The sequence below is a fragment of the Dama dama genome, chromosome 1 (genome assembly GCF_033118175.1).
Source record: "Dama dama isolate Ldn47 chromosome 1, ASM3311817v1, whole genome shotgun sequence".
Lineage (NCBI taxonomy): Eukaryota > Metazoa > Chordata > Mammalia > Artiodactyla > Cervidae > Dama > Dama dama.
The window spans coordinates 73,447,423-73,462,504 of record NC_083681.1 but is presented as its reverse complement, the minus strand read 5'-3'; the positions used below and the strand labels follow the sequence as shown (position 1 = coordinate 73,462,504).

General features: G+C 49.2%; 1 protein-coding gene across 1 annotated transcript in view; it reads left to right on the top strand.

Moving 5' to 3' along the window:
• The window catches only part of SYT13 (synaptotagmin 13), a 42,626-nt gene that overhangs the window by 14,463 nt on the left and 13,081 nt on the right, over positions 1–15,082 (top strand). The window contains exon 2 of the mRNA XM_061152278.1: positions 12,991–13,216. Within this exon, the coding sequence (XP_061008261.1) occupies positions 12,991–13,216 (226 nt within the window). The remainder of the gene's footprint in view (positions 1–12,990; positions 13,217–15,082) is intronic.

The following is a 15,082-nucleotide window of genomic DNA, read 5'->3' as shown; positions in this document are numbered from 1 at the left end:
GCTTGTGCTTCATCCAGCCCAGAATTTCACATGATGTACTCTGCATATGAGTTGAATAAGCAGGGTAACAATATACAGCCTTGACATACTCTTTTCCCAATTTTGAACCAGTCCATTGTAGCATGGCCGTTCTAGCAGTCACATGTCATGTGGTGTTTCTGTAATTCTTTATTTTAGGAAAACGAGGTTCTAAAAGAAGGAGTGCCTTGAACCTGTAGCCTCTGTAGCCCACAGGAGGACCAGGCAGGGGCCTGGCTCCCCTGAGCTGCGAGCCTGGCTGTCCCAGTGGCTTAGAGTCTGGAAAGCGGAGTCAGCATCACTCGTGTGCTTTCCTTCCCCTGGGCTGCAGCCTGAGGTCCGGGTAATGTCAACTGCATGGACCGCCCCAGGGAGGCATACCAGGGCCTCGGCTCCTCGGGAGCAGAGGAGAAGGGCTGGCTGTGGCTGACACCACCCCTGGAAAGAAATGGGGTTCCTGTGACTCCCGCGGGCGGCCTTGGGAGGATGCACTAACTGCAACAGCATGTGGAATGGTTAATGCATGAATAAATAGTATGAATAATTAAGTTGTCCTTATAATGATTCTTTTAAATGACTGAACTTCACATACAAAATATGTGGAGGGGATGAAGCACTCGAGCTTTGGGTTTCGGTTCCAATCTGCCCCTCACTTGCTGTGTGATGGTGGGTTAGTGACTTAACCTTTCTGTTCCTCGATGTGACCATCTGTTAACTCTGTCATTGACAGTGGATTATCATGAGGATTCAGTCAGCTAATTCGGATAGGGCAGGGCCCAGAACATTAGTGCTGTGCTGGAAAGCATTCAGAACCACTTTCTGGATCCTTCTCCCTGCACCCCTGCCCCCAATCCCACCCAAATCTACCCCATTTTCTACTCCCTGACCCTCGTCTCAGAGGCCAGTTCTAGGCATGTGAACATTGCCCAGTTGCTCCTGGCCCCAGGATATTTCCAATGACTTGTTAGTTTCCTTAACCTCCCACACCTTTGTCAACATCTGCTTTATGAAATTCCCGTCAATTACCCACTTTGAATGTGCCATCTGCTCCTGCCACAACCCTGTGGATAAGGTGCTCAATCAACGTTAGCTACTGTTACCAACCTTAATAAATAATAAGAAGTCAGGGAGAGTGTATACAAATTGGCAAAGGTCGGGGCCCACATGTTGAGCCCTCTGTTTGCCCACGGCTTGATTGTTTAGAAACCACTTTCATTTTCTGGTTTGATCCAGCATCTAGTATGATGGTTTACCACTGAGCCACCAGGGAAGCCCGTATAGAAAAAGATAAAACAGTATGCATTCATCTCTAGGGTTGTGTGAGGATCAAATGCAGTAGAGTTGGTTGTGTTTTGCAGAGCATTTGGTGCAGAGGAAGTGGTGGAGAGGTGGCAGCTATATTGTCCTGTCCAGTTTTGTGATGTGACGATGGAATCAATGCAGACACCACCTACAAGGTTCTCTGGGTGGGATCTTGCCATTGTGTGGTAACCCGGTGGAATTATTATTTTAAAAATCAGTTTGAATTCTGTGTCCTCCGGAAGCGTGGGGATAATGACAACACTCATTGTCCCTCCTCTTCTCATGGGGCTTTAAGCTTTGGTGGTACCCGTGGCTCTCTGAACACACTGCAGACTTTCAAGCTGCTGCCTTTACCCAAAAAGCCCTTTTACCACTTCTCCACTTGTCAGAATGCTACCTTGGATTTGGGGCTGGGTGGTGCAGAAACCAAAAGTCAGAATCCCTGAATCGCCGTGAAATTGTTTTCACCCCCACAACCCACCCTGTAACTCTTCCCCCAGGTAATGTTTGATGGGCTCCTATGCACCCAATCTCATATTTAACTAGTCTCCTCCCCTCAAATTTTAGCTCAGGAAACCTTGCTTGATTTCAGATTCCTAGATGACACAACCTCATCACCATCTGTCCCTGTCTTGAAAGGACTTCCTCTTACCTGAGATTGCTTTCTTGCGTCTACTGGTTTCTTGTTCCCACTCCACTGGAAATGCCCAAGCCACCAGAGAATGATTGGACATTGTTATTCCTGAAGCTGATAAGTATCTGGGAATTTAGTAAATGTTGAACGAATGAATGAATGACTGAAAGTACAAAGTGAAAGTGTTGGCCACTCAGTTGTGTCCGACTCTTGTGCCACCGCACGGGCTGTAGCTCATCAGGCTCCTCTGTCCATGGAACTCTCCAGGCAAGAATACTGGAGTAAGTAGCCATTCCCTTCTCCAGGGGATCTTCCCATCCCAAGGATTGAACCCAGGTGTCGTGCGTTGCAGGCAGATTTTTTACCACCTGAGCTATCAAGGAGGCCCTGGAGAATCACTAGCAGCAGAGAAAGGGTATTCTGTTATTCCCAGTTGTGCTTCATTCTTGCTGGTTTGGGTGAAGTGCATTTACCAGGCTGATAGATAAGCCTAGCTGGCAAGTCTACCCCACCAATAAACCCCCCAGTGTGTTGCCTTAGATGCCAGCTATGGGGCAGGAAGTGTGCTAAGTCAATCACAGACTGGTCTTTTTAGAATTTAAAATAATCACAGGAGGGAAAGAGACCGGCAGGGGGTGAGTCTCAAGGGAAGGGGATTTAAGAAGGCCCAGATCTATAATAAACAGAAGAAGAGGCGTTGGAAGGGATAACAAAGATGTGTGGTGGCTGGGTTACCATGGCAACACTGCAAGGCGCCTGGACTGGAAGACAAGCTGCTTCTTCAAAGAGAATTTCAAATTTGCAGGTTGAAATAAACCCTTCCGCCAGGACCTGACCCTGGGGATTCACCCATAAGTAGCCAAGAACTGGAGATCCTGGTATGAGCAGCTCCCCAGGAGCTGGAGATCAACCAGGCAAATAACTGTTCGTTGGAAGCCAAGAGGACTTGACTGAGAGGGAGGTCGTGCCTGTGAGCAGCTCACCTTATCTCTCGACCTTGCTGGGAATTCTTGGACCTCCCCCAGACCAGAGAGTTCCTGTGTGAGCTTGAAGGACCACCTGCATCAGAGTCACCTTAGGGGGATTCTTAGACACACAGGTTCTTTAGGATCCACCTGGGACTTCTGAGACAAAGCGGGGAAGGAACCTGGGCATCTGAATTTTACATTCCCCCAGGTGACATTTCTGCACGTTGAAGTGTGGAACAGTGCTTCAACCCTCTGCCTCTGACTTAAGGCGTGCAGGGGCGGAGTGAAGGGTGGTGGGGCCAGGCAGTGGCCCAGGCATCAGTCTAAGGGGCACAAGAACGTGGGTGGACAAAGGGTGATTCCAAATATGACGAGGTGGTAAAGGGCTGGAGGCACAGCAGAACAGGCAAACAGAGGGCTCTGGGGGAGCCAGCCTGGGTTTGAAGCTCACTTTTACTGCTCACTAGCGGGCTGTGCATCCTCATATGTAAGATGGGATTGTCATAGCAGCACTTCCTGATAGGGTTATTAATGAGGATTTGATGAGCTCATATCTGAATGGTACAGGGCACAGGTGGGCAGAACCACAAGATGGAAGGGGCTTGGAGGACTCTGAGTTTGGAGAAGCGCGAACAGATTCTTGAAGGCTAGAGAAACCAGCTTTCATTGTGTTCAGCCACTGAGGTGAGGTTGGGTGTTATTACAAAGCAGTTGGTCGTCCTTGCCTAATACAAGGTCATGAACAAGTGGCCCAGAAGATACAATCAGTTGTAAGTGTGTGTAAGGATGCTTTACAGAGGGCATGGGCAAAAGGGATCAAACCTCTGGGTTGGTTAAGAGCTTCTACAGCCGTACCCCAAATTCTCTCTAGGGAAGTTATCTATATGGTTGGAAGGAAAACTTGGATAGAGGGCCATTCACACGGACTGAGCTTCTAGGAGTTGTTCCTTCCCTGGAGACAAAATGACTGTTTCTGTCAGTTAACTTTCAGCTTGATTTATTGCATGTTGTCCAACATAGAGGAGAAGGCAATGGTACCCCACTCCAGTACTCTTGCCTGGAAAATCCTATGGATGGAGGAGCCTGGTAGGCTGCAGTCTATGGGGTCGCACAGAGTTGGACACGACTGAAGCGACGCAGCCGCAGCAGCAGTCCAACAGAGAGAGAGAGGAGTCCTGCTTTTCCTCTAGGGCCTGTGTGTGTGTGTGTGTGTGTGTGTGTGTGTGTCTTGAGGAGCAGAGGGAATGTGGTAGTAGCCAGTGTTATGGAAAATATTCTACATCACAAAATAAACAAGAAAATTTTTTCTGTCCTTTCTGGTGGTAATTCAAAATACTTTAATACTGAGACATTTATATGGAGTCAAATACAAAAAGTCACACAAACTTTTAGAACTAGAGATTTCAATAAAGAGTTCCAGTTTTTCTAGAAGACTTCCCATTCCCTGGAGCATGTGTTACCTTTGTCTGCTTTGGTTTTGCTTTGGAAGTGAAGTTTGAGAAACACTAATCCAGACACCAGGAAGCCTAATTCAGCAGGTGGGCTAGAGGTGTGTGTGTCTGTGTGTTTGTGTTCGTATCCCTAAATTTTATTGAGATGCAGTTGTCATACAGTGAAATGCATGCATCCCAAGTCACTAGTTTATGAAGATCAATTTTGACAAATATATATCTTCTGGGCTGTAACCCACAAGTCTGCCATACCTCTTACCACTCAATTCTTCCTAGAAGCAATCAGAACCACTGTTCTAAGTTCTATCATCCTGGATTAGTTTCACCTGTTCTAGAGCTTCATTTCCATCAACGTTTCTCAAACTTGGCACTATTTACATTGGGGTGAGATAATTCTTTGTTGTGGGAGCTGTCCTGGGAAATGTAGGATGATAGCTAGCAGCTTTCTGGCCTCTTAACTGGTAACAACCTCCACCCCCAACTGTGACAAACAAAAAATGTCTCCAAACATTGCAGATGTTCCCTGAGTTGCAAACCATTGGTACAAATGAAATCACGTAGTATAGATGAATATGTATTATGACTTCTTTTGTTCATCATGTTTTTGTGATTTTTCCCTGTTGTTGGGTGTATTGACAATTCATTTCTTTACTTTTGAGGAATATTCCATTGTAAGAACATGCCATAAGGCACCTACCTATTGTCCTGTTGATGGCCACTTGCCTGATTTCTGTTTTTAGCTAGTATGATTCAAGTTACTATCAGTATTCATGTGTAAGTCTTTTTGTCAACAAATATTTTTATCTTCCTTGGAAGAATGTCTAGGAGTGGAACTGTTGGGTCAGAGGGTACATATATGTTTAACTTAAGATACCACTAGTTGTGTTCATAATAGCCAAGACATGGAAGCAACCTAAACGTCCAGCGACGGATGAGTAAAGAGGATGTGGTACTATTCCTCCATAAAAAGAATGAAATAATGCCATTTGCAACAAGCTGGATGGACCTAGGGATTATCACACTAAGTGAAGTAAGTCAGAAAGAGAAAGACAAATACTGTATGATATCACTTATGTACAAAATCTAAAATATGTTAGAAGTGAACATTTTTATAAAGCAGAAACAGATTCACAGACATAGAAGACACATTTATGGTTACCAAAGGGGAAAGGGGTTGGGGGAGGGATGAACTGAGAGTTTGTGGTTAGCAGGTACAAACTAGTGTATATAAAACATGCAGGGCAGCGAAAAGAGACACAGGTGTAAAGAACAGACTTTTGGACTCTGTGAAAGAAGGTGAGGGTGGGATGATTTGGGAGAACAGCACCGAAACATGCATATTACCATATGTAAAATAGATGACCAGGGCAAGTCTGATGCATGAAGCAGGGCACCCAAAGCCAGTTCTCTGGGACAACCCAGAAGGGTGGGCTGGGGAGGGAGGCGGGAGGGAGTTCAGGATGGGGGGGACACATGTATACCTGATTCATGTTGATGTATGGCAAAAACCGTCACGACATTGTAAAGTAGTTATCCTCCAATTATAATTAATTAATTTAAAAAATAAGTTTCTACTGTACAGTACAGGAAACTAACACAATCTTATAAATCAACTATACTGAATTCAATTAAAAAAACTGAACTAGTAAAATCGGATTTTTTGTAACCTAGTCTCAGAAGAGATATTCCATCCTGTTTGCAGATTTTATTCATCAGAAGCAATCCACAAGGTTCAGCCAGTAAAGGTGAGAACCCTGGGAGGGGAGGGTCCCTGGGAGCTGCTGTTGCACTTGCTCTAGCAGCCCTGGTGTGAGAAGCTTCATGTGGACCAGAGCTTCTCAAGCCTTCTGGGGGAGGGACCTGTTTTGTTTTTACACCTGCTTGTCTCACCACAAGGGCTTCCTTGATGGCTCAGACAGTAAAGAGTCTGCCTGCAATGCGAGAGACCTGGGTTCGATCCTTGGGTCAGGAAGATCCTTGGAAAAGGGAATAGCTACCCACTCTGGTATCCTTGCCTGGAGAATTCCATGGACAGAGGAGCCTGGTGAGCTACATACAGTCCATGGGCTTGCAAAGAGTCGGACACAACCGAGCAACTAACACACGCATATCTCATCACAAATGGAGTTAAAAAAACACTGATGAACTGGTCCCAAGGCATGACTCCACGCTGCAGAGATGTCAGAGTCAAATAAGCATCTCCAGAGTATCCAAGGGCTTGCCATGCCCGCTTGTGTGCTAAGAGCTCTACACCCGGCTGTCTTTTCTACTCCTCAATACAACCTCGGAGACAGATGTTACTGCTAACACCCCCACTTTCCAGATAAGAAACCAGGGGCACAGACAGGCTAATTCATCAGATCCAAGATCACACAGTGAGTAACCGGCTGAGCCTGGAGCCCAACCATCTTATTTTAGAGCATGAACTCTGATGACCAGGCTATATTCCAAACTCTTTTACACACGTTAGTATGCATCCGTATCAGTATTAGAGCCCAGCATGACAGAGGCTGTCAGGTCCCTGGCCTCTGACCCGGTTCCCCACTGAGGGGGGCTTTGCTGTGCTGAGATGCAGACCCCAGCCACAGTGGCCCATGCTTGGCCTCATCTGAATACTCTATGTTCAACTCTCTCCTCTCTGCCGTCTCTTTCTTTAAAAGTTCAAATATAAAGGGCGAAGCCATCTGCCTCCATTTCCATCTGGGTCTGTTTCCCCCACCGGTAACTTCCTGAATGCTGTGATGCGTTAAGATGGATGTCGTAGCACGAAAACCCGAATTAATAAAGTCTAGGTGAAAAAAATTAATCATGTCACAAAAGGGGTCACTTAACATCTCTAGTAAGGTTAAATGTTTGTTTACAGATCATTAACTTCATAATTAATTTCCTTTTTATTTTTTTTTTCAACATAAGCCCCATAGGAAAGGACAGCATCTGTCTTGTTCACTTTTGTGTTCCTACCACTTAGCAGAGGACCTGGCTTGTCATAGGGGATCAATAAATATTTGTTCATTAAATGAAGGTTTGCCCCTCCTCGCCATGCCATCTGTCTTAGCCTGGATGACGGGAAAGCTGAGCCTGCTGGAGGCCTCTGTTAATTAGCAAGTGCCGTCCAGGGATATAGGAGGGAGGTGGGGAGGGGGACACGCAGGGAGTGTTACCGAGCCGGCCACCAGCCAATCCCAAGGGCGACTGCTGGATCTCCAGGTGTCACCTTCCGAAAGGCCACTGGACACCGCTGGGAGGAGTAGCGAGGAGGAAGCCGGGAGCCCTCGGTGGTTGAGTTCCCCCATGGAGCTTTAATCCTTGAGACATCAGGGTTGCCTGTGGGTGCACCCACTGTATCCCTGGGTGTCTCAGACCTCAGACGCCACGGAGAAGCACAAGGCAGGTGGCAAGAGGGGTGTGGCATGGAGGTGACATGAGGCACTTTGGGGCTATGCCCATGTGGAGCTGGTCAGTGACTATGCAGATTTCCAGCCACCTGGGGAGGAGTAAGTGGCCCACAGCTCCAGAGACAGGTGAGGAGGGAGAAGCCAAGGAGACACATCAAAAGGGGCTGCTGCTCCAATGGGAGTGTCTCTCCCATCTCTGTACCTGCAATGCTGAGCACAGCTGGGCATTCCCTAGTTGTTGAACGCCTGCCTCCACTAGAAACCTTTCTGATTCACCCTGCCTCTCTATTTCCAAGCCCTCTTCTCTGGGTTTAAGGGATGCTTAGAAAGAGAACCCCACTTGGAAAGACTGCCCCGCCAATATCCACAGAGTAAGGCTTGAGTTCAGGTCCTTCCTTGGGGTCTGCTCCCCGCAGCACCTCCTTCCTCCCAGACATTCTTGCCCTCCACCTCTAATCCTTTCCCAGGCTCCCTCCCTCAGCGCCCAAACCTTTTTTCTGCTTCCTGGGCATTGATGTTTAAGCTATTTAAGTGGAAACAGATGCATTTGAAAGATGCGGTGGAACCAGGGTTTAGAAATGCAACAAATAAGATTGTACAAGGGAAGGAGATAGGTCATCAGCGGTTGCTTTCACCACTTGGAGAGGTGCGTGGAGTGGTCGGCAGGCTCTGCTCTCTGTGATGTCAAGAGCAATAATCATTCCTCACTAAAGGCAGCCATGGCTATGCAGGATCTTACCAATGTTGGGCAAGAAGCAGCAGTTTGTGAGGATGCCTTTGGCTGGACGCACAGGGGCTTGGGAAGAGGTTTGAGTTTAGGCAAGTTTTCTACATCAAGGTCATGATCTCCTGTGTTCCTCGATAAAAATGCATGGCATCCACTCAGGATGCTTTTGGCCACAGTTCACAAAGACCTCAATCCAAAGGGGCTTCAACAATAAGAACAATATTGTTCATGTAACCGGAAGTGCAGCGGTAAGACAGCTTCCAGGCTTGGTTGAGTTGGTGGCTTAGTGACACTGTCGTCAAAGACGCAGCTTCCTACTGTCTGTCCACCCTGCGGTCCACCTTGGCGGCTCTGTCCTAAGACTGGCTCACCTTGCAGTCGTGAGTCAGGGCCACGTGCTTCCTGTCCAGCAGGGGAGAGCATCTCTTCTGTTGCCGTGGAAAGCAAGTCCTTTCATTCCGTCTGGGTGGTTTCCCCAGGACAGTCCCCAAGGTGATGCCGAGAACAAATAGAACCAGACCACACAGTGACCCCTCCCCACCCTTGCCCTGGAACCAGGGTGGGACCCAAAAAAGCCTGGTGACCTGGAGGGAGGTGGGAGAAAAGAGGGGATCAATGTTGATGGGCACCCAAGAAAAGCCAAGCCAGATACAGGCTCCTGAGGTTCTCAGGGGCCACATAAAGTGAGACCCACTCAGTAGGGAGGAATGCAAGCCCAGGCTCTGCAGGGACTTGAAGTGACAGACTGACCCTCACTCCGAACTGAGCCCAGTGATTATTTCCCCTCTTAAAAATGCAGAGTCAGCCTGATTTGATCAAGTTGGGAATTAATCAACATAACCCTTTTCTGAGGGGGGCATGGCAACCCACTCCAGTATTCTGGCCTGGAGAATCCCGTGGACAGAGGAGCCTGGCGGGCTACAGTCCACAGGGTCTCAAAGAGTCAGACTTGACCAAAGCAACTTGGCTTGCATGCACACAACCCTTTTCTAAAATGATTGAACTAAAGAGAAACAAAATATAAAATGTGAACGTGTTCCCTAGACCAGCCCAATAGCCTCAGTTCTGGCCCCAGCAAGTGACAGAAAAGGACGACTCTGAGAAGAGGATGTGGTCCGGTCCCTGTGGGAAGCTGTGGGAGGCTGCTGCAAGGAGGGAGTCCTACAGCCCAAACCCCAGGATGCTGCAGTTGCCACTGAGAACCCAGCATCCAACACAAACAGGGATTTTTTTTTTTTTTTTTTTTTTTTTGAGAAGCAGCTGTGAGGCACTGGAAATGACGCAAACCTGAAGTGAAAATATCTGGAGGCTTGATGGCATACCACTCTTCAGTTGTATGACCTTGAATTTCCTCCATCCTCCCTTTCCTTATTGTGAAATAGAATAATTAGCGTAACTCAGACTTGGATGCAATATGAGAGGTGGGCACGACTTTGTGGAGGACAGAAAGACGTGGGGACATCAGTCATTGCTCTGCGTGTCTCCTCCCGGGGCCTGGCCTTCCTCCCCACTCCTCCTTCCACCTTCCAGACACCCTCTCCTTTCAGGTCTAGCCCACGCCCTGGCCCCCAGGACGGCTCTGCTTGCCCCTCCGCAGGTGTCACCTGCTCTCCCCATCTGTTACTCACACAGACTGTCTGCTGCCTGCCTCTGTCCTGCTGGCCAAACACAGTTACTTACTCTCCTGTTTCTGATGGTCTCCCCAACTCATCTGCGAATAAAGAACCGTGTCTCCCACCTCTTTGTTGCTCAGCAGGTAGGAGTGAAACAAGCCTTGAAATCACCTCTTCCTTGAGTGATAACTGAGAGGCGAAATGATCTGCCAAAAGTTGCTCAACTCAGACAGTTAGCTCAGCACTAGAAGCCAGGTCCCTGGATGCCCAGTGGCACTCTCGAAAGGGTGAAGGTGCATCCCTGACTTTGCAAAGCATACAACTCCTCCCAGGGTGATTCGTCGAAATGTGTGATCATGACAAGCGTCTCTGATGGTGGGTCAGTCAGTCAGTCAGTTCAGTTGCTCAGTCGTGTCCGACTCTATGCGACCCCATGAGCTGCAGCATGCCAGGCCTCCCTGTCCAACACCAACTCCTGGAGCTTACCCAAACTCATGTCCATTGAGTTGGTGATGCCATCTCATCCTCTGTCACCTTTGATGACACAGTCCCCTTTTCTTGATCACCATCTCATCTTCTATCGTCCCTTTCTCCTCCTGCCTTCAGTCTTTCCAAGCATCAGGGTCTTTCCACATGAGTCAGCTCTTCGCTTCAGGTGGCCAAAGTATTGGAGTTTCAGCTTCAACATCAGACCTTCCAATGAACACCCAGGACTGATTTCCTTTAGGATGAACTGGTTGGATCTCCTTGCAGTCCAAGGGACGCTCAAGAGTCTTCTCCAACACCACAGTTCAAAAGCATCAACTCTTCGGCACTCAGCTTTCTTTATAGTCCAACTCTCACATCCATACATGACTACTGGAAAAACCATAGCCTTGACTAGACAGACCTTTGTTGGCAAAGCAATGTCTCTGCTTTTTAATATGCTGTCTAGGTTGGTCATAAGCGTCTTTTAATTTCATGGCTGCCTGGTAAAGGCTTGAAGGCAGAAAAAAAGGTTGGGAGCCACTGGGTCAGTGGGCTTTGGGTCCAGGTTGGTCTAGGTTCGATTCTGTCACTGTCCCCACTATCCATGGAAGTCAGGAAGTGCTTCTTCAGCTCACGCGTGTTAGATGCACTTAGCAGAGATCAGGGTAGATGTGTTTGGGCTGTATTACAGCCTATTGGGCAGTGTTCCCAAGGAAGGATGAGGAGTTTTATCCACTCTGAGCCCCTTAGGGAGTTCTGATGGATGTATAATGCAGTGAGGGGACAGCAGCCCTCAGGCATCTGCAGGAAGTGGGTGTTGCCTCTTATCTCTCTCCTGGACTCCGTCCATTGGCCAATCAATGTGGATAGTTAGGAATGCCCCCCATCATCAAGTTCCAGCCTCCCCCAGGAATATCTGGGGACAGACTTTCAGCCAGGTCAGAGTGTCCAGGAGTTGTCCTGGGGTAATGAAATGTGCAGAGGGCAAACACTAAACATGAGCTTTGAAACAGTGTAACCTCCACGCCTCTGCACAGGACTGCACAGACTTCCCAGTCTCTGAGTCACTCCTGCCCCTGGGCAGAGCCACCTTGACCCCTGGCCAGCACTTCCAACAGCCACAGAGAGCGGATGGGGGCAGAAGGACACCCTGGAGGGCAGGCAGCTGCTTGGGGGTTCTGCTGGGGTTTGGGACCCGCCTCAGTGTGAGGGCTGTTCTGTGGGCAGCCCACCCACTGTGCCAGCATTTCAAGCTCTAGATCTGGTTATCATTTCCTATTTCCTGGGGACTGGGCAGGTCCCCAGTATTGCTGCATGTTATATAACTTTGAATCTGTCAAATAAGAGAAATCTCAGTCCCCAGTGGAGGCAATGGTAGAAGATTCCACTCCTGTATGAGGGAGCTTTGCTTCCTTAAGGCTTGACAAGCAGGTGGGTAAAGGAAAGATGCCCTTTCCTCCAGGTGGAACTAAGCCCTACCCCAGGGCACATAGCCAGGCAAGTGGAGCACAAATCGCATTTTGGTCCTTATCTGGGCATCTTTGCACAGTGCACAAACCACACAGCTGAACCTGGGAGCCCTAGCCACAGGTGTGTACTGCGTGCTCCCCGTGAGCAGACGCTGCAGGAGAAGGACAAGACATAATCCCTGTGCTTATGGAGACTGCACACTAATGGGAGAGACTGACCGAAACAGGCCAGGCAAGGACGGAAACAGTAAAGGGTGAAAGCCACGCTCTAAAGCAAAGTGCAGGATGAGGCGGTAGGAAGGGACGGACTTGGAGGAGGGACTTAATTGAGAGCCTGTGGAGGTGGAGGTGGGTGGTTTGGGTGGAAGAGTTGGGGGCCAGAAGCCAGACCCAGCAAGAGTTCAGCCTGTTTGACAAGCAGGTTGCTCAGTGGCTAGAGAGGGGGTTGGTGTAATGTCAGAAAGGTGAACACAGCCAGGCTGGGGAAGCACTTACGGGTCACTGCAGGGAGTTTAGATTTGGTTCTAAGTGTGGTGGGACCACATTCATTTCATTTCTGAAGGGGAGGGGGAGAAGGAATAAGAGAGGAAGGCAAGGAGAAGAGAAAACAAAGGCAGGTGTGCAGATGAGAGCGGTGGCGGGAGGGTAGCCACGACAGGCCTGGGGAACGCCTGTGGACACAGCAGTGGGGCGCCCGGGCCACCAATGCCCAGGGGCTGGATTGACAGGGCTGACATCTCGGCGGGCCCCGGCGTGATCCACGATGGTGGAGATTCTGCTGCACTTGGCGATGATATTTTGCCTGCCCAGGTCATGTTCCTTGGAGCAGAAAGGAACTCCTTCCTCTGCCTCCCCTGAAAGCTCAGGTCATCTCTTCTCCCTTCTGTGGGTGGAAACAGGCAGAAGGACCTCTTGTGGACTAATCAGAGTGATTTGTGTTTGCAGTTTAACGTCAAAAAGTCCACAGAGCCTGTCCAGCCCCGAGCCCTCCTGAAGTTTCCAGACATCTATGGACCCAGGCCAGCCGTGACGGCCCCGGAGGTCATCAACTATGCTGACTACACGCTGAAGACCACGGCAGAGCCCGCTGCACCGGCCAGCCCCCAGGCCCCGAATGACAGCCGCCTCAAGAGGCAGGTCACGGAGGAGCTGTTCGTCCTTCCCCAGAACGGTAGGGCTCTCCTGCCCCTCACTCTTCTGTGGACGATACCCAGCAGGGTTTGAAAGCATCTCTAGCTGGTGGGCATGGCCAGCCCGTGTCCACAGCATTGGACACTGGTCAAGCAGTGGGCACCAGGCTTTGGAATTATACTCCATTATTCCCCGCGTGTTCCCACATTGTGTCTTCCCGAGGCCTCCAGCTTTCCACTGGGAAATGGAGAGTCCCTTCCAAGCTGTGTATACAACTATAGAGAGGGGAGAAAGAGTTGTGGTTAAACTATGGGCTTCATTCAGAGTCATGGGTTTCATTCTCTCCCCTTTATGTACGCATTGTGTGACTCTGGTCATATCGATCATCTTTCTGGGCCTCAGTTTCCCTGGATATAAAATAAGATGACACGATCACCTGCCCAGTAAGGTTGTTGTAAAATGTAAATATAACAATGCATATGAAGTGTTTAGATCAGAGCCTGGCACAAGGATCTAATCAAAGCATCATCATTATTATTATTTCTATTCTCCTTCTCATCAACATCAAGAATAGAACACCTTTTCATGTAAGGCACTTTGCTGGGCCCTGGGGGCAGATATGGAAACAGAGACAGTCCCTAACCCAAAGGAGCAGAGCACACAGACTTTTATAAGGAGACAAAAAACAATCGAGCCAGGAGAATGGATTGTTATGTGGTTTGGGGTTTTGTTCTGTGTAGTTAGAGAGGGAGATGGTGGGCACAGAGCAGCATAACGGGCTCTGACACCGACCTGACTGCCAAGGCAGCTCTTGGTCAGGGGCCAGCACCCACGTGCCGGTCAGTGGACAGGCGGTCCCTCCTCCAACCCAGCCCAGGACCACAGTGATTACCCAGGCATTTCTTCAAGAACAAATTCAGGTAGAACCTGAGGCAGGAAGGAATCCTGGTTGGCTTTTAGCCTCCAGTTTTGCCAGCCCACATTTTAAATTAAAATAGACCCACTGAGGACTTGAGAGCTAAGCTGAGCTCTCAAAGTGGGTGGGGAACAATTTGCAGGAGGACCCTCAGGAGTGGTTATCAGAATCAGACTCACAGGACGGCTCCGTTGTCTTGGGAGCCCCAGGGTTCCTGCCTGGAGAATCCCACGGACAGAGGACCTGGCGGGCTGCAGTCCATGGGCTTGCAAAGAGTCGGACATGACTGAGCAACTAACACACACAAAGCAGATTTCTCAAAGCTGGATGAAGCCAGGCGTGGGCACTGCCCACCGAGGACAGCAGCCGAGCTCTTCAGAGTCTGAAACCAAAGGAATCAGAGCACATTTGTCTTCCCTTTCCTGTTCCTCACTCCTTTCTCCACTGCAGAAGGCAACAACCAAGTTCTGACTCCACTGATTCCAATCAGTGGAATTCCGATTCCAATTCTGATTCCAATCTAGCAAGAGCCAGTTGGCTCAGCAAGTACTGACCAGAAGCGAGGGGGTACAAGGGAGGAGAACACTGAATCAACCCCGCGTTCACTGGATCACGTCCCCATGAGGTGCCGAGTTCAGTCCGCTCCCACAAGCAAAGATCCTCACTGGCCCTTTGTCGGGCTCAGGGTCCTGATTCTTGAAGTTGCATCCACTCCCGCATTTCCCACGGTGCTGGCTTTGGTGTGGTCTTGGTTTGGTTTGGATTTTGAAGGCCCAGGCAGTCTGATAGCTGACAGCTCAGAGTGCCAGGCAAGCCCCATCTGGCACTGACCCCGCTGCAGTTGTCCAAGCCACCTGGGTCCCGAGTGCTTGTATGTCTGGCTTTCCACTTGGCTGTTCACATTCTGGTCAATCTATTCCTTGCTTAGACACACCAGGGAGGAGATTCTTCACTACTTGCAGGAACCCGATAATGAACCATTTTGGAAAT